At 44.6% G+C, this 23689-nt stretch overlaps 1 protein-coding gene across 7 annotated transcripts in view; it reads left to right on the top strand.

Moving 5' to 3' along the window:
* Positions 1–23624, top strand: part of Cntrl (centriolin) — a 69350-nt gene extending 45726 nt beyond the window's left edge. For 3 of the 7 annotated variants that reach the window (XM_076928583.1, XM_034495458.2, XM_076928587.1), the window contains 22 exons: positions 385–574; positions 1835–2151; positions 3024–3232; positions 5970–6162; positions 6928–7058; positions 7202–7342; positions 7473–7599; positions 7752–7916; positions 8612–8771; positions 9696–9811; positions 9891–10108; positions 13432–13589; positions 14737–14810; positions 15742–15930; positions 16319–16544; positions 17134–17339; positions 18345–18485; positions 19944–20207; positions 20373–20435; positions 20950–21156; positions 22855–22923; positions 23215–23624. In XM_076928583.1, the coding sequence (XP_076784698.1) occupies positions 385–574; positions 1835–2151; positions 3024–3232; positions 5970–6162; positions 6928–7058; positions 7202–7342; positions 7473–7599; positions 7752–7916; positions 8612–8771; positions 9696–9811; positions 9891–10108; positions 13432–13589; positions 14737–14810; positions 15742–15930; positions 16319–16544; positions 17134–17339; positions 18345–18485; positions 19944–20207; positions 20373–20435; positions 20950–21156; positions 22855–22908 (3549 nt within the window). In that variant the 3' untranslated portion in view covers positions 22909–22923; positions 23215–23624. Of the gene's footprint in view, positions 1–384; positions 575–1834; positions 2152–3023; positions 3233–5969; positions 6163–6927; positions 7059–7201; positions 7343–7472; positions 7600–7751; positions 7917–8611; positions 8772–9695; positions 9812–9890; positions 10109–13431; positions 13590–14736; positions 14811–15722; positions 15931–16318; positions 16545–17133; positions 17340–18344; positions 18486–19943; positions 20208–20372; positions 20436–20949; positions 21157–22854; positions 22924–23214 lie in introns of those variants that run through there. The other 4 variants (XM_076928585.1, XM_076928584.1, XM_076928586.1 and 1 more) reach the window with 4 other exon arrangements.
* The last annotated feature ends 65 nt before the right edge of the window (positions 23625–23689 follow it).

A 23689-nucleotide genomic window follows, 5' to 3' on the forward strand; every position in this document is an offset into this window, starting at 1 on the left:
CCGTGATCACTGCAGTTCCTCAAGGACCTGTGTTCCCAGAGAACAGCCAGAACAGGGTGGGAAATGGACGCTATTGCATAACTTCTTGAAGAGAGCCCATCTCTTCCCAGAGCAGTCTGACAGGACTTCAGCTACTGCTTCCATAGTTCTCGCTGCTCAGCCTTCCTGACACTTCTGTGTAAGATTTTAATATGCAGAGCTAAATGTATGGACTATAGTTTATATCTGTAATCTCTTTTTATTTCTATCTGTAAAAAATGAGAGTCATAAGGAAATAACAAAGTCTTTGTTAGTTTTCATGTCTCTCGCCTTGGCTGTCCACTTGGACGTACCTAAAGGTCATCTTTCCATGATAATAGGCAGTGTGCTCTCCTGTTGCTTCAGGTTTCCAGCCATAGTTCTCAGGCTACCAAGGACTCCGGTTTGGGTCTAAAGTATACAGCCTCTACTCCTCTTAGAAAACAGCAGCCTGGGCAGCAAGAAGAAAAGGACAGCAGTGGACCTCTGCCTGCTTCAGGATACTGGGTCTACTCACCCATCAGAAGCATGCTGCATAAGTCATTTTCAAAGAGAGGTAGGCCATATCACATAAGGAAAGCTGCATTTATCTTACCTAGTTAATAACTCTTTATTGTTCCTTGCAATAGATGCCTTCCAAAGTCTTTCCTTACTCTGATATCCCGTGTGACTAGTAACCTATCTGCCCATAGGTTTTCTACCTAAAGCACCTTTTCTCAACCTGTGGGTCACAACTACCTTGGAGTCCAGTGACCTTTTCACAGGGTCGCATATCAGATATCCTGTATATCAGATCTTTACAGTTTGTAACAGTAGCCAAATTCCAGTTACGAAGTGGCAATGAAAATAATTTTACAGTTGGGGGTCACCACAACATGAGGAGCTGTGTTAATGGGTTACAGCATTAGGAAGGTTAAGCCTCTGATACTTGCAGCATGCCTGCCCCCTCGGGCCTCTCTGCCTTTGTTTGTTTTCAGTGCTGTGGATTGAACACAGGGCCTAGCACTTTCTAGGTAAGCACTCTGCCACCAAGTTAGTCTCACCCCTCAACCTCCATGTTCCAAACCACTTTTCTGTAATCCCAAACCAGTTCATCCTGTGGTTGAGTAAGACTGCTCACTGTATGGCTCTTCCTCCACTCTCCTTCCTCCATTCCGCCTGAGCGGTGACTTGGCTTGTGCTTCTGAGTCATGGGGTATTGTATCATTTATTTTATCATGGTTTTACGTAGCAGCTCTGCTAAACTTGTCAGAGGTAGTCTTCCAACCTCTGCACAGAGAGGAAGACTTGGGTATGTCCAAGCGTTTGTATTTCATAGCTCTGTGATCATATCAAATCATTTTGCTGCTCTGAGACTGTTGATCTACATGACACAGTAATGCTACATTTTGATTATTTGTTAATTAAGGAAGTAATTGCTGGGATAGGGATGTATTTCATTGTTCGTTCAACCCCTAGCAGCACAAAAGCAACAAACCAGGGACTATTATTGTCGGGTTAGCAGACACAGCTCCTGTCTTTAGGGAATAAGAAAGAATTAATCTATCAAATTAGAGAGCGGCACATGTCATGGCAGTAATTCTGATCTCATAACACATCTCTGTTGATATTTTATATAGTATGAAACACATATCCCAATGTTCATTGAATACACTAATAATGGTGACAAAACATGAAATGTTGGCTGCTGAAAACACTGTGTTGATCTGTTTCTCACACCTACAGCTGACCATTTTTACAGTTGTTTTACATCTCCAGTGTCTTGATTGAAGTACTGTTGTTTCTTCCTAAATCTGTTTTCCTGTTTATGTCTCAGAAGATGCAGACAGTGGAGGAGATAGCCAGGAAGAAAGTGGATTGGATGACCAGGAGGAACCCCCATTTGTGCCTCCCCCGGGGTACATAATGTATACTGTGCTTCCAGATGGTTCTCCTGTACCCCAGGGAATGGCCCTGTATGCACCATCGCCTCTTTTCCCCAACAACAACCATCCTCTGACCCCTGGCACCGTGGTTTATGGCCCACCTCCTGCTGGGGCCCCCATCATCTACGGACCTCCTCCTGCCAACCTTGCTGTTCCCCTTGTCCCTATGGGTGTGCAGCATTGCAACATCCCAGAGCACCATAACCTAGTAAGTGGGGACTACAGCTTTATCCATATTGTACCATACATTGGTGTTAATATAAAGCTATCACATACTTGTACCTGTAGCTTATACATATGTAAGTATGTGTCACATGTACATGTGCGCCTATATATGCAGATGTGTATAAACAACATGCAGGAATTGTCTCTGGGTTAACTGATGATTATAAATTATTTCATTTCCTATTTGATGTTAGAAATAACACCCAGTACTTTACATTTTTAGGATTTTATTAGTTTTAATTACATGTATATGTGTGTTGGAAGGGAGTACATGTGAATGTAGTGCCTTCAGGCAGAAGTGAGAGTCACAGCCTGGGAGCTAGAGTTATTGGCAGTTGTGAGAAGCCTGGTGTGGGTTCTGGGAGAAGAACCTAAGTCCTCTGAAAGAACATTTGGGTGGCAGTTTCCCAGGAGACACAACAGACACATCTGCTCACCCCAGATAGGAGGCTACAACAGACTGGAGTGCAGATACCACCAACTTCGTGAACCAATTAGTTTTATTGAGGTTGCTTACAGGAATGTGGATGAGGTGTTACTTACAGGTGCAGAAATAACTCACAGAGCTGCATCAGCCAGGCCAATCCAGCACAGGTGACAGTTCACAAAAGGTGGGAACATGACGCACACTACTCAGCATGGTTATACTGATGGAAGAGTTATGTGAGTCTGTCAGTTTCATCTATGCCATGTGAGAAAGTTGGCTTGACTCAATTTCTCTTTGCATACTGAAGACTTAGAATCTCCCACTATTTTTCAGGATAATCACTTTAACCAATTAGCTTCAACTTTTGACAGCAAAGCGGGTGAGGCACCCTCTGGCATTTCTATAATGCATTCACTTTCTGTGTTCAGGAAAATGAGGTGTCTAGACTAGAAGACAAAATGCAGCACTTAAAATCAAAACAGCGGGAGGAGCCGTGGCTGAAAACATCCAGGCAGCATTCTGAGAAAGAAGTAGAAGAGCTGTACCGTAATATTGATGACCTTTTGCAAGAGAAGAAAGAGTTAGAACTTGAAGTAGAAGAATTACATAGGACCATTGAGAGACATCAACAACGAAAGTAAGCATTCACCATTGTATTTTTATAATTCAAAAGGTATATCAGCATTGAAGGACATTGTCAGTCAGTGGTGCCTTGTATAACATTCTCTCATTTTAGAAATGTCATAACTGCAAAATAATAAATGTTTGGCCATATATAGGTGAAGCTCTGGCAATAGGAACTGAGAAACAGAATTTAATTTCAATTAACTTACTGCCCACATGGTAAATACCATTTAGAACAGCACACACCTAAGGTTACCTGGTTAATAATTCAAATAAGCTCTTTTTGTAGTTGTCTTTGAACAGCGTGATCATTTTCCTTCCCAGCTGCCATAGCAAAGTGGACAACAGGAATTTCAACCCTCATTCTCCAAGGCGTCCATTTGGTTTCCTTGTCCTTCTAACTTTGCATACAAAAAGCTAACTGATCCCTTTCTGTTATTTCTATGCTGTGGCCTTTAATTAGAGGACTCCTCAACCACCATAGGAGGTTCCACACTTGCCACCATGTCTATACTCTTTCTCTCCAGTCCGTCAAGAAAACACTGTGACTCAGTGCCCATTCTTGTTACCCTTCAGCCTCACACAGTGCTTGACCTGAACCTGTGGTCTCCCCACTCTGCTCAGCCTCTGTACCTTCACATGCTCTTCACATCCCCTTCCTAAAATCCCTTCCCCAAGCCCTGTCTGTCTATCCTGCCTTTCAAATCAAAATTGATGCTGGGAAGACAGCAGAGGTGGCTTAGGCTTAAGTTAAAGCACTTGTTGCTTTTTACAGAGGATACAGGTTCAGTTCCCAGCACCCACATAGTGGCTCACAAACATCTGTAACTCCAGTTCCAGGGGATCCTCACATCCTCTTCTGAACTCTGGGGGTACCAGGTACTCAGTGGTGCACATGCATGCATGCAAGCAAAACATCTATACACATAAAATCTTTTAAAAGCATTAAGATAAGTGATCTCTTTTATAGTAGGCCTATTCGTTTCTTCTCAGGTTTCTTGTACAGTTTAGGGTTATGAGTTATGGCAGTTCTCTAGCTTTTGTCATTTAATGCAGACCAACCTGGGCCTCAGTGTGATAGGGAGGCCTGTGAGGCAGGCAGAGTGAGAGAGACACAGTCACTGCTGTTTAGTAGGGACAGCTGAGTGACTGAAATGAGGAGAGCGAGAGCCACACTGCGGAGACTGGGACTTGGTGCTTGCAGATGTGGGTGATAAAGCTTCTTCTCATGTGAATGGACATGTTAGGACATGTTAGGACATGTTAGGACAGACAACGGGGCAGGGCCTAGGCTCCACTTCTGCCACTGTAACAGTATAAAATGATGATTCCAGGAAAATTGGGTAACAGTGTTCAGATAAAAGGCAAAAATTGTCTGCATGCCTTTGTTTAAAGAAAGAAGAAAAGCATCAATGTGCTGAGTTTGATTTCATGGTTTTTTCCTGCCAAGCAGCTCATTTTCAATTTTGTCTTATTAGCCTTGAGTTACTGAATTTTGTGTCATGACTTTTTGCCAAATCTTTTATGACAGTTTTGCTCCAACATAAAGAAGTCAGTCACAAAACAGTGCAGTATTTGGGGTTGGATTCTCTGGGACTGTCCTTGAGGACTAAGGGACTGGAAATATTGTGTAGTTACTTCCTTTATCTCTGTTCTTCAGATAGAGATAAAATGATGTGGCAATGCTGTCTCGGCCAGATGCTGACACAAGTCCATCAAGCCTTGTGACACAGTATGCTTTTCCTGCCAGAAATACTCTGTGTTTAGAATAAGAGTGTACTGTGAACATGTAGCTATTCTCTTAAAAAGTTAGTAAGTTCCTTAGCTAGGTGTTAGGTAGCACATACTTCTAATCCCAGCACTTGAGAGACAAGGGCAGGCAGATCTCTGAGTTGGAGGCCAACCTGATCTACAGAGTGAGTTCCAGGACAGCCAGGGTTACACAACGAAACCCTGCCAACAAAACAAAAAAGACAAAGTAAATTTTTGAACATTCTTTGTCGGTCCCTTGTTCCAGAGGGCATCCCACTACGATCTCCTGGCTGGGAACAGGGTGAGAGCAGGGAGGGTCTGCTACTGCCTCTGCCCGTGTCTCCACTGTCCATTGGTCTCTGGCCTGGGCTGGTGCAGGAGGTCCAGGCCAAAGGGTACAGAGTGCGAGCAGGGAGGGGAGATTGCCTGTCCCCGGTACTGCCTCTGCTCGCGTCTCTGCTGATGCTGCCTGGTCATTCCCAGGTGCTGCACCTGTCTCTCTGCGCTGAGCCTGCTAGCTGCCAAGGAGGCAGCTTGGTGTCCCAGTCAGGTTCCAGGAGAGCAGATCTCTCTCCAAGTGTTACAGCTCTTGTGACGGAAACTCTTGGACACCAGGATGATTCTCACACACTTTACTTCCCCTGAATAGAGCCCTTATATACAGTTTCAGGGTGAGTTAGGGTCTGGCAGCAGATAATACCTTTTGGCTTGGTCTGAGAGCTTGGAGATACTTCATCTGCATGTGGGAGAGCCTGAGGCACTGTTCCTCATGACTGATGGCCATAAACCTCTCTGTGGAGGGTTGAACCTGAATGAAAAGAACCAGGGCTGGGAGCAGAGCTCAGCACCTGCCGTCCAATAAGGGTCCGGGGTTCCAGGCCTATGCTCCACCAAGCATCCAGCTGCTTCTCACAGCTCACTGCCCCACAATTCTTCATAGGCTATCAGTGTCCATATTGTTTATGTTTAAAATCTTTTGATATTTATGTAATTTTTAGGGACTTCATTGATGGAAATGTTGAGAATCTAATGACTGAACTAGAAATAGAAAAGTCTCTCAAACATCATGAGGACATTGTAGATGAAATTGAGTGCCTAGAGAAAACTCTCCTGAAACGTCGTTCGGAGCTCAGGGAAGCTGACCGACTTCTGGCAGAAGCCGAGAATGAGCTTGCATGCACCAAGGAGAAGGTGTGTTTAGTGTGCTTCAGGTTGGGCTCCTGTGGGACACAGGCAGCCTCCTGCTGTTCACCTAAAACTGTAGAGAAAGCAGTGATGACAAAGAGCATGCTGTCTGTCCAGGTGTGAGCCCTAGAGTCAAAGCTGACATCTCAGCAGGTCACCTAGGTCTTCTGACTTTGCTCACCTTATCTGTACATTCAAGCTAAGACTGTGTGGACTGTTGAGTGGATTAAATGCTTGTTTTAGATTCCAGATGCTGGTTAGTTCTCAGCATGTCCTGCTTGCCTGGCTGAGTGTGATGTGGGCAGGGGTGAGGTGGCTGTTTGTTTTAATTTTGGACTTTTCAATCTGTGTCTTTTAAAATGACAAATAGACTCTTAGAGAAGTCGTCCTTCACCGAGTTGATAACAGAAGCAAGGATTGACAGCGTAGTTTTATATAGTTCCTCTCACGGTACTTATACTTTTAAGATATATTTCTGGTTCAACATATTCTAACATCTGCATGCTGTGACATTGTAATTTTATAAAGACTAGATGGTATTCTGTTTTATTACACTACCTATTTTTTGGCAAGATTTATCTCATTACATTTTTACACAGTAATTATTTGCTTCTAGATAATTTTCTAAGCGTTTAAGAGAGTCACAGCAAGGGAATGTTTTTCATATTTCTCTGTTTTTATCTTGTTTTCTAAGAGTTGTACCAGTTAATACTGCCAATAACTATAGTGAGTACTGCAGCCAAACTGATTTTAATGACATTTCTTTTCTAGACAAAGAGTACTGTTGAAAAGCTCACTGATGCCAAGAGAAATTTATTACAAACTGAGTCGGATGCTGAGGCATTAGAAAAGAGAGCCCAGGAGACTGCACTTAACCTTGTGAAAGCAGAGCAGCAGCTGAGGTGGGTGGAGCTCGGGCCCCTGAGGTGGGTGGAGCTCGGGCCCCTGAGGTGGGTGGAGCCCAGGTGCTGAGGGCTGAGCTGCTCTGGGTAATGGTTCCTCTGTGCTATGCCCTAAGGGCCAGGGGGTGAATGTTCTATTGTAGATTGCTCCAGGCTGATGCAGAGGACTTAGAGCAGCACAAAATCAAACAAGAAGAAATCTTGAAAGAAATAAACAAAGTTGTAGCAGCCAAAGATGCTGATTTCCAGTGTCTAAACGAGAAGAAGGAAAAACTGACAGAAGAGTAAGGCCTTTGAGGGGTGGGGCTGGGGTGTGGGTGGAGTGGGGTGGAATGGGAAGAGGGTGTCCTGGAGCAGCTGTGGGCATCAGGCTCCTTTAGAGGAGGGCTGCTGAAGTCCTGCCCTGCCGTGTAGGCTTCAGAGTCTGCAGAGAGACATTGAGGCAGCGGAACTCAGCGAGGATCACCATCTTCAGGTCCTTAAAGAATCTGAGACTCTCCTTCAGGCCAAGAGAGCTGAGCTGGAAACACTGAAAAGCCAGGTATGACAGCACACACCTGGAAATGACTATTTGTAAACGTATTTTGGATTGCTGATTAAGGTTTATTTGGTTGTAGAAAAGATGGAAAAATACAAACTAAAGGATTAAGAATACATGCATCCTCAAGTTGAACTTGCCGTCTCCTTTTTCAGGTGACAAGCCAGCAACAGGAGTTGGTTGTCCTAGACACACAGTTGGGGCAGAGAAGGGAGGAGCTTCTTCTACTCCAGGACAGCCTCACCCAAGCCAAAGCTGACCTCCAGGAAGCCCTGACACTGGGAGAGACGGAAGTTGCTGAGAAGTGCAGTCACATTAGGGTCTGTTTGTCAGTAGGCTTTCTTAGAGGTCCAGGGCAGTGCTGAAGTTGATTTTAAAGTGTTTCCTGCTTCTCCCCAGATGGAGATAGAAATGCCCCCTCTCTAGCACCATCTGGGGTGTGTGTTAAAGCCTTGGAACAGAGGCAGTCGTGTGGCCTCTGGATACATGCTGGGTTCTCTTGCATCTTGGCTTTCTCATGTGTTTCCTGTCCAGGATTGCCCTTATCCCAGGCATAGGAACATTGCATCCTGCCTGTTTCTCATGGCTTAGCCACATGGAACCTCCTGGGTTTGCTTGTTTGTTTGGTTTTGGTTTTTCTCAGCTGCTCTTAAGGAGTTTCTTTATTTTGCATGTAATAATAGCTGCTTATGGCATCTCAGTCTGTGGCTGTGTCTGTGCCTCCAGCCTTCCGCCTCTGATGGTCACTGAGGCTGGGAACAGTCTTTGCATGGGGTAAATAGCACAAACACATCTGCATGAACATAGGCTACTTTTTCATACTACATAGTAGGTGCTTGTGTAAAATATAGTGCTGTTCTTGGTACCAAAGGCAAAAAATTGTTATTTAATGTAAAATGTAATGTAAATTCAATGACACAGTAGATGTATGAGATAGAACAATAACAGAACTGACTGGTATAAAGGAGATTTTGATTTGTAATTCACAGAGGAGATGACTTTTATTTAAACACAGGAAGTAAAATCACTTCTGGAAGAACTAAGTTTTCAGAAAGGAGAACTGAATGTCCACATCAGTGAAAAGAAGACTCAGCTCGCACTTATAAAGCAGGAGATAGAGAAAGAGGAAGAGAATCTTCAGGTAGTTTTACAGCAGCTGTTGAAACATAAGACTGGTGAGTTTAAAAAGCAAGTCACAGAATGTGAAGCTGGCCACGTCTGCATTGCAGGTCACAGCAAAGTGCACCTGGCCAAATCACATCTGAACTGTAAGCTCACTAATGAGCAGATTAGAAAAAGGACACGATTTTTCCTGCCAAAAGTGCCAGTTTCTATTCATCCAGAGAGTGCCAGCCTTTATGTATGCCTCAGCAAGATTTACACTTAGGAAACTGGAAAGAAAAGGCTTATTGTGTGTGTGTGTGTGTGTGTGTGTGTGTGTGTGTGTGTGTGTGTGTGTGAGAGAGAGAGAGAGAGAGAGAGAGAGAGAGAGAGAGAGAGAGAGAGAGAGAGAGATGGTATGGACATGTGGACAGGAGTCAGGGTGGCTTTGGGGAGTTGGTCCCTCATCATCACCCCGGACCATCGTGTCACCGCTCCTTCTAGAGGTTTCTTAGCACACTTATTAGCCCTTGTTGCTCCTTTTCCAGATTTCCTGTAAAGAACAGATACCCATACTTTCAAGTTTTTCCTACCTTTTCATATAAAGATGTGAATATAAATGCTCCTAGAGTCAGAAGTTTACTGTTCAGTTACAATGTTTGTAACATATTAGTGTTGGACTTTTTATTTTGTTTGATTGGTTGGTTGGTTTTGGTTTTTTGTTTTTTTGAGACAAGGTTTCTCAGAGATCCACCTGCCTCTGCCTCCTGAGTGCTGGGATTAAAGACGTGCACCACCAGTGCCCAGAACAAATTAATGTTTTTCACAGTACTTTCAAAAAGGTTTTTCCTTTTACAAATAAAATTAATACCATTTAAGCAACACAACAAATTTTTTTTTTTTTTTTGCTTTCTGGTCGGTGAACAGAAAGCAAAACAGTTTGTTCTGTTTTGTTTGCTGGTTCACTTAACACTGACCCTGCTTTATCTCTCTGTCAGAGCTAAAGAACATTGCAGACATACTGCAGCTTGAAACCAATGAGCTACAAGGTCTGAAGCTACAGCATGACCAGAAGGTTGTGGAGCTGGAGAAGACTCAGGTTGACTTGCTGGAGGTACGGAGGGAAGCTTCTGAGCCTCTGCACCTCAGCTTTTCTCTCTCAGGATGGCTGAATCTTCTTTTCTCTCACTCAGGAGAAACTGGAGCTAGAGAATTTGCAGCAGACAGCTCAGCAACAGAGAAGGGAGCTAGAGTGGCAGAGACAGCTCCTGGAGAGAGACAGGCGGGAGACAGAGAGAGTGAGGGCTGAGAGCCAGGCCCTGCAGTCCTGCATCGAGTGTCTGAATAAAGAAAAGGAAGATCTCCAAGAACAATGTGAGAGTTGGGAAAAGAAGTCTTCCCACGCCAAAAGGTAAGGGCAAGGATGAAAACGTGGAGGGTAAACATGCGAACAGAGGGTTGCTCACGAGGGTGCGTCTCTGCAATCCCAGTGCCCACAGAGTGGAGGCTGGAGCATTGCTGCGGAAGTGAGGCCACCATGCCTACACAGTAGGTTCCAAGCCATCAGTGTTACTTTGTCAGAACTTACCTCAAGACAACAGCAAAAGTCACACATGGTGGGGCACACCTTTAACCCCATCACTCAGAAAGCAGAGGCAGTCAGATCTCTAAGTGCAAGGCCTACGGAGTCAGTTCCAGGATAAGACAGGGCTACACAGAAAAACCCTGTCTTTAAAAAACAACAACAAAAGAGCAAAAATTATAACCAAAAAAAAAAAAAAAACCAGAAAAAAACAATATTGTACAAACTTGATAACATAATTTTCTGATACCATTCTTTTCTTGGTTACTTTTTCTCTAATGTTCCCTCTTAAGAACATTTTTAACAGATTACCTCACCTTGGGTAGACAGGTGCTCAGTCAGGAAAGCACCTTTCAAGGACTTGAGTTCAGTTCTAAGTCTCTGTGTTGAAGCAGAAACAACACACATAGTGCCAGACACTGTAATCCCAGCAATGGGGATTACCCAGAGACAAGTGCACCTCTGGGACTGGCCTACCCTCCACGAGCTGCAGGCCAGTAAGATCCTGACTCTAAAGGGAAAGTATGAGCAGCTCTTAGACCCCACCCCACCTTCCCACCCCCAGCTTGTTTTGTTCTCCAGGACACAGTCTTTTGTTGGAAATAAACAAAGGAACATTTGTTCACTGCTATAAGAAGACAAATTGTTTAAAACAATTGCAGTCAAAATCCTACTAAGTTTTTTTTCTTTTCCTGTTTTAGAAAGTTATGTTTGTTCTAAAATTTATAAGAAAATGCAAAGAACCTACAATTTATACAATTCTTTAGACATACCATCAAAAAAAATTAGAAAATGAGAAAGGATTTAAGACTAACACACCTGATTTTAGCAATTCATATAAATTATAGAAATCAAAATCGTATTGTACTGTACAGCAGGTAAGTGAATCCAAGGAACAGAACAGACACTGTGCAGGTCCTCACCCTTCCCAGTGCTTCGGCCTTTAATACAGTTCCTCGTGCTGTGCTGACCCACAATGATAAAATCATCTTTATTGTTACTTCATAACTGTAATTTTGCCACTATTATGAATCATAATGTAAATATCTGTGTTGTCTGGTGGTCTTAGGCGACCCCTGTGAAAGGCTGTTAAATCCCCAAATGGCTGAGACTACAGGTTGAGAAGTTCTGGAATGAAGGTCCAGAAATGAACTTGATGTGTGAAACACAGATTTTGAGAAAGATTGAAAGGTATCTTTTCAGTAGAAGTAGTCAGTAGAAAGCTAGAATTATTGCTAAAAGAATTGAAGATTTAAAATAGAAAGTTTGATTCATATTTCACTATATTAAAAGAACGGAGGAGCTGGAGAGATGGCTCAGTCGTTCGAGCGCTGGCTGCTCTTCCAGAGGACTTGAGTTTGAGTTAACCACCTAACACGGCAGCACACAGCCACGTGTAACTCTGCTTCTGGGCAATCTGACACTCCTTCCTTCTGGCTGCTGTGAGCACCAGGCATGCAAGTAGTGCACAGACACACATGCAGGCTGAGCATGCATGCACATAAAACAAGCCAGCAGAATGCCTCAGTGGGCAAAGGTTCCAACCTGGGACAACCTGAGTTTAATTCCCTGAACCCACCAAATAGAAGGAGAATACCAACTGCTTAAGTTGTCATTTTATTTCCAAACATGTGCCATGGCATGTGCACACCCCCCCAACCCCACTGAATAAATCAGTATAAAATAAAATGAGCCATAAACATAAATGTAAACTTTAAAATATAAAACTTAGAGAAGATGAGCCCTTTGTGACTTTGAGTAGGACAAAATTGTTCTTAATTAGATGCCAAAAACATGATCCATAAAAAAACCACAATAAAGTACAAGGGTGGAGAGACGGCTCAGTGAGGACCTGGGTTTCAGGAACAAACACCTACATAAAAAGCTGGGCACTGAATGGTGGAGATAAGTGGACCCCATGGGCCCACTGACCAGCCAGTTTAGCCCAAAGAGTGAGTTCCAGGTTCATCTATTTCACACATGCTCATATAGGTAAGCACACCTTACACGCATGCGCTCACACATACACACAAAATTAAACACATAAAAGAAGACATTTAAAGTGACAGGACAGCAGAGATGAGGACTCAGAGCCTGGCAATCCTGATGACCTTAGGTCAGTCCCTGGAGCCTAATAAGAAGGGCAGATGCCCTGGGTATGCGTCTGGGGTCCCAGCACTCTTGTGGCAAGATGGGAAGCGGGGATAGGAAAATCTCCTGGAAGCCCACATGCCAGCTAGCCTGGAGAACAGAGCATAGCAGAAACATGAGCCAGAGCAAAGAACCAGCTCCTGGAGGCTGTCCTCCGCCCCGCCCTGCGCTCACATGAATGCACAGTGATAAGAAACTTACTTACTAGAAACTAGACAGGTTGTGGTGGATCACTTTAATTCCTGCACTTGGGAGGCAGGGGCAGGTGGATCTCTGTGAGTTCGAGGCCAGCCTAGTCTACATAGTTCCAGGATAGCCAGGGATATGTAGAAAAACCCTCTGAAAAAGCCAAAAATAAAATTAAATTAAAAATAAAAAATGGACATTTAAAAGGTCACTCTAAAAGATACTATTAAAACCAAAGAAAAAATAGGTGACAACAGTAGAAAAGACTTTGAATCAGATATGTAACATAGGACTTAGGTCCACTTGATGTGTGGTGTAAAAAGTCTTCAAAACTTGATAGGAAATAACCTTTTTTTTTTTAAATGGGCAAAAGATTTGAACATATATCTTTATAGAAGATATATAATGGAAAATAATCACAAGGGAAATCCAAGTTAAAGCCACAGTCTATACGTCCCCGCTAGAACGGCCAATATGCGAAGGTCCTGTTGTCCTGTCCGTGTAGCTGTGCTTCCGGCTCATCGGGAGTGGGTGGGTCAGCAGGCTGCTCATCACTCAGTTTTATTTTGGTTTGTGGTTGCAATTTTGACATGTGTTTTTGTAAAGCTTTAACTTAGTGAAATTTTTGTTTTATTTTTTCTTAAATCTCCTATTTGGAAAGCTGTAATTTTTTTTTTTTTTTTAATGAGTTCTGGCGTCTTCATCTTCAGCCTTACCCTGACATCCACTGTCTGTGCACTGTGGAAGACAGTGCTGCCCCTCAACCATGTAATGTGCATGTTTTCTGTCTAACAGTCTGGTTTATTCTGTGGTAGAGTTTTAGCAGCTACAGAAGAAAGCAACAGAATGGAGCAGTCCAACCTAGGGAAGCTGGAACTGAGTGTCAGAAAGCTGCAGCAGGAGCTGGAGCAGCTGAGCGAGGACAAGCTTGCCCTGCACAGTGATGTTTCTGAAGTGCAGCAGCAGCTACACGGTAAGGAAGGGGCTGACCTGGAGGCCGTGGCTCCACCCACAGCCTTCCCTCAGGTAACGGGATTGGTGCAGAATGGTGTGAAATTAGATTATGGGTTTAATTATCCCACTCTGTGAACATACTAAGTCTAAATCATATACTCTAAGACACACGTGGTACATGAATTTCATCTTAAACTGTTTCTTTTTAAATCTAATTTACGTTTCTTAGGGAGCAGTTTAAAAATAGATCAAAAAAGGTTAAATACAAATTACTTTTGGGCCAGTGAGGTGTTCAGTAGGTAAATAGGACTTGCCAGCAAACCTGACAGCCTGAGTTCATTCGCTCAAGATCACAGTAAAGGAGAGAACTGAGAACTGATGCCCAGGCATTGGCCTTCATTCTCCACACTGATGTCTGGCACGTACCGCGTTCACTCACACAAGCACACACAGTATAAGGAATTGACATCACTCCTCAGGTCATGACTGTGACTGTGTATGTGGGGCGGGTATTGAAGGCAATAGTAAAAATGTCTTCTATTACCAAATAATAATTTATTTAGGAGAAATGGCTAAGTATTTATAGCTAATGATGTATTTTTTGAGCATTTATTATATTCTAGTCATGATGTATGTACTGTCTCATTTAATCCATGTGACACAAATAGATCTGGTGACACACCTATAACTTCAGCACTCAGAAGGCAGAGGCAGAGGAATGCAAGTTCAAAGCCAGCTGGGCTGCATCAGGAGACTGTATCAAAAAACCTTCATGGCAGTTTTGACATAGAAACCAGTATTTTATTCATTTAAAGATGACAATATTGAGGGTTAATTTTCTTGTGATTTGTTCAAGATCACATAGTAACAGCAATTTTGTCTACACATTGTCTTTACGAAAGACATTTCTAACAGTAATGTAGAATATACTTGTTTTTAAACCATGCATCTCACCAACATTATTAGTTAAATGTTTTTAAGATTCTTTAATGTAGAAACCTTTTTAAACTCCACAGAGTTATACATCTAACTGTCTTTTGGCATCATTGATTTAACAGAAATAAATGTAAATTTAGTTCTGATCTACTTTGAAGGGCAATCCAGTATGTGTACATATATGCTGTATGTATACTTACATATAACGTTTTACAAAAATGTTTTGGTAGATAAACGGGAAGCTATAAACTCCCTACAGGAGGAACTGGATAATACCCAGGACCATTTGGACCTAGCTAAGCAGGTAAGGCTCAAAGTATAATTGGCTTTTTACAGTTCACACTATAGCCCCATAGGGCTCCTTACACAGCATCATAAGGTCACCTACACAGCACCATAGAGCCACCTACCTGGCACTGTAGGCTGCCCTGCACAGCATTTAGGGCCTTGTTACACAGCACAGCCTTCAGATAAGGCTTGGGTCCTTGGGAGGTTCTCTAACCTATTTCAGCTCTTGATTCAAGTTTACCCAAAGTTAAGAAGAAGTAGGGTAGTAGTTAGACCAGAGTCAAACACCAGTTCCCAGAAGCCTGAGCGGGATGCTGGGATGTAGGGTCTGAGTGCAGAGCAGCTGTCCATTCAGAGCAGGATCTGGTCAGGTGTTGACTAGTGCAGCTTGTGGCCCTGTGCTTCTGGTGACCTTCCTCTAGGTGACTCAGGGTCAGCCTGTAAGAACAGGGCTACAGTGTGGGTTTCAGAGGATTTCAAGCAAATTAGATGAGATGTCTAATTTCTCTTCCTTTTACCTTCAGGTTTCTAAGACATAAAACTTTTAAAGATGTCAGATTCTTAAATTTCTCTCTGCTAAAAATTTTTCATATTTTTTTCTAAGTCTTTGAATTTGTCTAAATATTTCAGATAGTAATAAAAGCAGGCTTAGTTCTTGTGTTTAGCACCTTGGTTTTCTCAGCAGTCTTGGGATACTTGCAGAGAAGCGTTTATCCCTGTATTGTGACAAGGCAATGAAGCCTTCACTGCGGATTCACCATCCTTCATGTTAGGCACTAAGAGAAGGCAAGCCAGAAGTTAGCTTCTAGTCCTGGGTACCTTTCTCTAAGTTTGCTGAGAGGATAAAAGGGGTGTCAGTTTTCAGACTTGGTGGGTTCTGGACTTACACTGGTCATGTTAGGAAGTGTCTGGTTGTGAGCCGTATCAGTGTGTTCTTTTGCCTGAAGGACCTGGTCCACACCACCAAGTGCCAGAGTACATTGCTCAGCGAGCAGGCCCAGCTGCAGAAGGACATCAGCAAATGGACTGCCAGGTTAGAGAGCTGCCAGAAAGAGGCGGAGACAAAAGAACAGCAACTCCAGGAGCTTCAGGATGAGATCAGAGAAAGCAGGCTCCAGCTGGACCAGCAAGACACGGTACTGTACTCAGAGTGATCATCATTCACTTCATGGGGCTCTATGCCTCCCACCTCCCACCCAGATCAGACTGCCCATGTGCACCTTCTGTGTGACTCTGGTTAGTGTAATTTACAGATTGTTAAGTCAGCCAGCACTGGTCCTGTAAAGAGCTTAATGGTCACATGCTAATTAATTAGCCATGTGTATCCTCTTCTCACAGTGGCCAGGTGGCGTCATTGTTATAGAGGCACTGGCATTTGTTCGTTCTGTCTGTCTGTCTGTCTGTCTGTCTGTCTGTCTGTCTCCCCTCCCCTCTCTGTAAGTGCTTCTCTCTTTGGAACTAAAATCTGAGAATCATCTGGGACATTTGTTCTTTGATGATCAACTCAGGTTATTCTCTATTCAGATGTTTCAAAAACTCCAGAGAGAAAGAGAACTTGAGGAACAGAAGTTAGAGGCTGGTAAAGTGACACTGGAGCAGCAGCAGGGGCAGCTGGAGAAGGAGCTGACAGACCAGAAAAGCAAGCTGAAGCAGCTGCTCACAGACGTGTCTGCAGCTGAAGGACGCCTCAGGACCCTGCAGGAAGAGGAGCGGTGCGCTGAGAGCCTGGAGAAGATGCTGTCCCAGGCCAGTAAGTTCACTACAGGCATCAAGTGGTGGCAGTGGGGAGGGGGCTATACTGGTTGTCTTGTGAAGTATGTGAAGAAGACCCAGCCCCAGCCACCCGAGGAGGAGGCAGGAGAACCACAGCGGGAAGGAAGGCCAAGGATGCAGGGATGTAGGGCAAATGTGTCTTTATGGTGAAGTTTGACCCTGAGACTGACCAATGTGTCTCTTCATGCCCTTCTGCCTCTTTTAAGAACCATGTGCAGGAAAGTAGAACATCACGGTGGGGTGTCAGAGTCTCTGAAGGACAAGTTATTCAGGAGCAGTGGCCTCAGCTATTGAGAAATACAGTGTCAGCAGCCGAAGGTTGAGTGCACGAGCTGTGCTCAAGTTGGATTTACTTTACAGTCAGTTTGCTCTGTCTCTCTTGAGGAACCTTTCTTGAGCCTGTGGAGTGGTCAGGGCATGCTTGAGAGAGCCAGCTCGAGGGAACAGCAGAGGAGGGAGCATGCCACTCACTAATAGGCAGCCTGCCCTTGAGGAGCTCAAAGCTCGGCCCACAGCTGGCCCAGGGCCCCTGGCCAAACCTACTAATGTGCTCGCTCACATTCCAGGACAGCAGCTTTCAGAACGGGAGCAGCAGCTAATGGCGAAGTCAGGTGAGCTGCTGGCCCTGCAGAAAGAGGCCGATGCTATGAGGGCAGACTTCAGCCTCCTGCGAAACCAGTTCTTAACAGAAAGGAAGAAGGCAGAGAAGCAGGTGGCAGGGCTGAAGGAAGCTCTGAAGATCCAGCGGAGCCAGCTGGAGAAGAACCTTCTGGTGAGTGAGTGCTGCCCTGGGAGTCTAGAGAGAACAATCCGTTTACACCGACTTGACGCGTGCATTTTACTTATACACTGCTTCATTAAGAAGAAAATAAACTACCCATCAACCCAGGCCCTAACCCAGTGGTTATTATTGGTGTATTTTGTCACAACTGGTTGTTGGAGCACACGGTGAGACTTGGCTCCAGCAGGGAGGCCTCGTGTGGAGAGCAGAGCACAGAGAGAGCTGCGCATCTGCCGGCCACGGCAGGCCCCGGGACTGGCTCGGTCGGCACCTTTCAGAGCCGCAGTCAGAGCTTGTTTGGGACATTCTCTTGCCCTTTTTGGTCAACACTGATTTTTATCAAGCATACTAAAACCAGGAAGCCTGGTCTATGCTTTTACCCTTGAACTAAGTGGGTGGAGCGGTAATCACATCAGTCAGAGCAGTGAGCACAGTGGATTCCCAGGAATGGATTTTTTCAGTGTTCTCTGGAGGGATTAGTGCAACTGTTGTATGAAGGAAATCGATGCGTTTCCCAAAGGGTGGTGTGCTTGTGGACTTGGACAGGACAGTCATAAAGATAGATTTACTGTCTAAAATTTAAGCTGGCCATGGTGGCACACTCCTCTAATCCCAGCACTCAAAACCAGAGGCCAGAGGATCTCTCTGAGTTTGAGGCCAGCCTGGTCTTACAGTGAGTTCCAGGCCAGCCAGAGCTACATAGTGAGACCCTGTCTCAAATAAATAATCAATAATACCTACAACCCAGGAAGATATTGTTGCCTTTGCATGGCTCACCAATGGGGCTGAGGAAGGGGAGAGTAACTTGAAAGAGGCAGTAGAAGGATCTGACTTCAAACTCTGGATTCAAATTCTCCCAGTCACACTACACCTGCCTCCAGAATGCTCCATTTCACAGCTATAGAAACTGAGGTCATTGCATTGCTAGTGAGTGTGGAACCCAGTGACTACAGCTGCTCGTGTGTGACTGCAGAGTCCTTTGCCTCCCTGTGCTAGGAACAGAAGCAGGAGAACAGCTGCATGCAAAAGGAAATGGCTGCAATTGAACTGGTAGCCCAGGACAACCACGAGAGGGCCAGGCGCCTCCTCAAGGAGCTCAGCCAGATGCAGCAGGAATACCTGGAGCTCAAGAAACAGGTGTGCACCCCAGAACCCGTGCTGGCCAGCCCAGGCCACCATGTGGGCTCAGTACACTCCCTCCCCCAGGCAGACAGGGCTTATTGTTGTTAGTATCTCTTTAAGAGGGATGTGGAAGAGCCGACTCTCTCTTCCCCTTCTTCTCTCTCTTCTTCCTCTTCTCTCTCTTCTTCCCCTTCTCTCTCTTCTTCCTCTTCTTTTCTCCCCCCCCCCCAGCCCATCTTTGTCCTATCTCCTGAATAAACCCCACTTGGAACTGTAAACAAACAAACAAACAAACAAACAAAAGAGTGTTCTTCAAGTTATTTTTTTTTTTTCAGCCTTAAAATTTAGACATACACTTAAGGGAAAAGGATTGGTTGAAAATATCATCTTAAAATTAAATCGACTAGCTTTTAAAAGTGCTATTTATTTCCTTATTTATCATTATGTGAGTGCATGTGGATGTGCCCCCACACCCTGTGGTGAGCATGAGGTCAGAAGACAACTTGTGGGAGACAAGTCTCCTCTTTGAACTGGGTTCTGGGGACTCAGGTTGTCAGGCTTAACAAGTATCTTACTGCTGAGCCAGCTCACTAACTGTTTGTAAATAGGTATGCAGGCACAGGACCTGCGTGTGCAGGTCCACGTCTGTGGAAGTTGGAAGAAACCTTGGGCATCAGTCTCAGGAACGCCAGCCATGAGGTTTTAGACTGGACTGGCTGGTAGTGAGCGCCCATGGCCAACATGTTTACGTGTGTTCTGGGGCCTGAGCTCAGGTCCTCAATGCTTGCAAGTGCTTCACTGACTGACCAACCTCCCTCAACCCCTTGTTGACTTTTTATGTGGTGTGCATGCGCACACGTGCACTTGTCTGTAGCAACATGCATCTGTACACATCCCTGTGGAAGCCAGGGATCAAACTCGGGTGTCACTCCTCACAAGATGTGGTCTCAGTCAGGGTTTCCATTCCCATACTCAGAAATCCGCCTGCCTCTGCCTCCCAAGTGCATACCTAGCTTTTTATGTGAATGCTGGAGCTCACACTGTAGTCCTCATGCGTGGCAAGCAGTGTACTAACTGAACCATCTCCCCACCTTTTTTTGCTGTGAGTATGGGTGTTGTATGCACTTAAATGGTTCATGTAGAGGCCAGGCAAGGACACTGGATATCTTTCTCTAATTGTTCTTACTGCCTTGAGACAGGGCCTCTGGTTGAAACATAAGCCCACTGTTAGTCTAGGCTGGCTGGCTGGCCAATCCCCAAAGATTAACCTGTCTCTACCTTCCCAGTCCTGGAATCGCAAGCATGAGCCCCTTGCCCAGCCTTGTGGGTTCTGAGGATTGAATTCAGGTCCTTATGCTTGCAAATCAAGAACTATACTAACTGGCCCTGTCCACTATATGTAGGTCCTTCAGTGTACATGCACTAAGCTACTCAATTCTAAGTCCTGGTGTTTGACCCCACCACACTGCTTAGGTGGCAAACCAGAAAGACTTGGAGAGGCGGCAAATGGAGGTCAGCGATGCAATGAGGACACTCAAGTCTGAGGTGAAAGACGAAATCAGAACCAGCTTGAGGAATCTCAACCAGTTCCTTCCAGAACTGCCGGCGGATCTAGCAGCTGTTTTGGAAAGAAATGAAAACTTGAGAGAGTTGGAAAGCTTGAAAGAGAACTTCCCATTTACCACAACCGAGAGGATTTTTGAAGAAAAATCCAACTTTCCCCAAGTTCACATCATGGTAAAGTTTGTCCTGCTCTCCTGGGCTTCAGAGTGAGAGTTTGATTCCCACCTCCCCCAGTAAAGCTAAAAACAGATTTGGGGGCACCAGGGTAGGAGGGAAAGATGGTTGGCTCCCACTCGTGGCAGTTGGTGACTCATTGGTCTCCTTTTCTTTCTGAAAAAGGATGAACACTGGCGTGGAGAAGCACTCCGTGAGAGACTGCGTCACCATGAAGATCAACTTAAGGTTGGTTGCCTCTTAAAAAGAGAAAGCCCCTTAAAAAGAGATAGTTGGCACCTGGCAAGAGTGGGGAAAAGGTTTCCATGTCCAGTCTACTGCAGCACTCAAGAGGACGCTTATGGATCACACTGTAGAGGTTCAGAGAGCTGACATCACAGATAGCAATGGCTGTCGGCATTCAAGGCCATTTGGATTCTAGGACATGGATACATAGCCCAGTGGTACAGCGCTTGTCTAGCACATGCAAGGCGCTGGGTCAGGCTAGAATCTTGATGTCAAGTTGTGTTCTTTAACCTCTATAATGCTGTTCCTTGAGACAGGGTCTCTCTGTGTACCCTAGACTGTCCCGAGAACTACAGAGTAGCCTTGAACTTTCCCCGTACAAGGATTGGTGATTACTGCCATGCCCTACCCTCATTCCTGTTTATTCAAGTCAGACTTGCTTATTAAATGTGAAGAAGCTGAGTAAGTTCAGGAGCGATTCTTCTATGTAAACCCTGCATCTGATAACACTTTCCAGGCTCAACTTCGACACTGTATGTCTAAGCAAGCAGAAGTATTGATCAAAGGAAAGCAGCAGACAGAGGGCACCTTACACAGTCTGAGGAGACAAGTTGATGCTTTAGGAGAACTGGTCACTTGTACCTCCGTGGACTCAGCTTCATCACCCAGTCTGTCTCGCCTTGAGTCTTCCCTTGTGGAGGACTCCCGACATGGACATAGTCAGGTAAGAGGAAGCTCTTGGAATACTTGGAAAATTTGGGGTAGGTGGTCCAAGAAGACTTGGGATTGAAGTGCCACCCTCAACTGTTTTAGCAAAAACTATGTATCTGCCATCACTGGGGAAAGTTTACCTGGTCTATAGGTAAGCTGGTAGCTTAGACAGTGAATTAGAATTGGAGATAGGATGACCCAGGAGAGATTTAGTGTTTGTGTCAACTTCTGGATTTATTTTCTACTTGATCAGAATAGAGTTTAGACCTTCAGGGTTAGAGAGATGGTTCAGCAGTTAAGGGCACTGGAGCCTGACGAAGATTAAGTTCCTAGCACTCCTGTGGCAGCTCACAGTCATGTGTTTGGTCAAAGGACCCACCACCCTTTTCTCCACAAGCACCAGGCACCCAAACAGTGCAGACATACCCATGCGGGCAAAACAGCCATGTGCATTTAAAGGAAGAGCTTAGGCCTGTGAGGTGAAATGTGGGCTTCCCTGGGGTTAGGTGGTGCCTCTCATTCCTCAAGACATTTGGATGCAGACTTCTTCACTTGCTGTCACACAGGTTTCTGTGTGGGCCTTAGTTACCAATCATTTAATAGGAACAAAAAGTAACCCATGGAACTGGCCAACAGGAACACATTGTGAGCAGAAAACGGCTTCCATTTTCAGGTGCTTACTCTATGTACTAAACACTATACATACAACACCCCGTTCAGAAAGGTACAGATTGTCCCTTTATGTAGGTAAGGAACTACAGGAAGTTGTAAATAACAGGTTAAGGGTACAGCAAAGTACAGATCAAGATACAGAAGCCAACCTACCTTTACCAGAAAGCAGTGGATCCTGAGTCTACTGTAATCACAGGGAATATCCAAGGACAGTTTTGTAGTGAGAATTTTAGTTTCTTTAAATACAGAAATGTTACAGGAATGTGGTTTTGTTTTGATCTCTGGTGTGAGATATGGAGCTGCTCTCTTGCTCTAGCAGGGGGCGTGCCTTTGCCAGCTGCAGATAGTTTCCACAAGTATATGAATGTATGAAATTCTGGGGACTCTTGAAAGGGTATATAATTGCTAGAGCCCTGGGGTGGGGGGGCATCTGCTCCTGCTGGTTAGCCAGTCGGTGCTTAGTTGCTGCTGGTTAAGTGGTCGTGTGTAAAAAAGTCGAGAAGAAATGAGATATCCTGACTGCAAAGATCAAACTTGGCCCAGGAAACTCAACACCCCTGATCAGCAGAAAGTAGTCAAATAATATCGGACCCCCCCCCCCCGTTGGGAGATTGAAAGGGTGGAAGAAGAGAGGTGAAGAAGGGTAGTAGAAAAAGGAACTCACTCACTTCATAGCCAAGTTTGGATGGCTACCCAGTTGCTTCCTTGATTGGCCTGAGGGGCAAATGGCTTACCTGAGGCACAAAAACCTAATGAGCAGCAGGGCTAAGATTTCAATAGGGTTACCTTACACCTGTGGTTGAGACAAGTCTGGTAAAGGCCCGGGCCACATGGCCCTCCAGAGCTTAAGTCTGAGGCAGTGGGCAGTGGGCACAGGGCCCACACATGAGCCTTGGAGGTACTCTATCAGAGGCACAAATGAGTTGTAGACACTGTTTCAGTCTGGGGTTGTCATCTGGGCCACTGTGACATGAAGCCTTGAATTGGGTTGGGATTGGGGGCTGCCTTCTGTGCCTCAAATTAGTTCCCTTCTTTTCAGAGCTCCTTCCAAGTTCTGCAAGTTCCAATGGAACCAAACAGTTACCGCCACTGAGTTTCCTGCTCACAGGTACGTTAGCCGCCGGCACTTAATTAAAAGATCTGAAATTCTGGCAGGCCCAGGAAAATTAACCTTCATCATTTTATAGCAGTTCATTTTAAAAGCATTTTGGGGGCTGGAGCTATGACTTAATGGTAGTGCACTCGCCTAGCACATGTACATCCCCAGATTCAATCCCCAGCACTCCAAAACAAAGCGGTCCTTAAGCACATTATTTTGCCAGTCATCACACCACCACATTCTCCAAGGTCTTGTCCGGGTGGAGGTTTAATTCATCCATTCTGCTCTGTCTTACTGTAGGAAAAGAAGCTCCAGCCAAGGTCAGGAATATGGTCATGTGTAACCATAAGAGGAAATATCTACTCTTCTACCTCACTGACATCCTAATGGAATGTCAATGTCATTCTCAAGATCCTGTGAAGACTGAAAGTGCATTGCAGTTTGTACCATTTACAGAGGTTCTGTAAATCACATGTACTTGTGGGACTAGATGTGTGTGTCTAACATAGGATGTAAGGGACTATTTTTGACTTTTCTCCTCCAATCTTGGAATATTTTTATAAAGCCAGTGAAACCACATATACTGAGTCCATAACTGGTATGTCTAGTTACCATGAATGTACTAAAAGCCCCTAGGCTTATTAATAAGTTATTATTTTTTATTCTGATCCAAAATTTATTTTTAATATGAAAATAAAAGGTACAGTCAACTTGGGTCTGTTGTCTAACTTTACATTTCACAAGCTACCTTTATTCCAAGACAATAACAATATCC

Source organism: Arvicanthis niloticus, chromosome 2 (assembly GCF_011762505.2).
Source record: "Arvicanthis niloticus isolate mArvNil1 chromosome 2, mArvNil1.pat.X, whole genome shotgun sequence".
Classification (NCBI taxonomy): Eukaryota; Metazoa; Chordata; class Mammalia; order Rodentia; family Muridae; genus Arvicanthis; species Arvicanthis niloticus.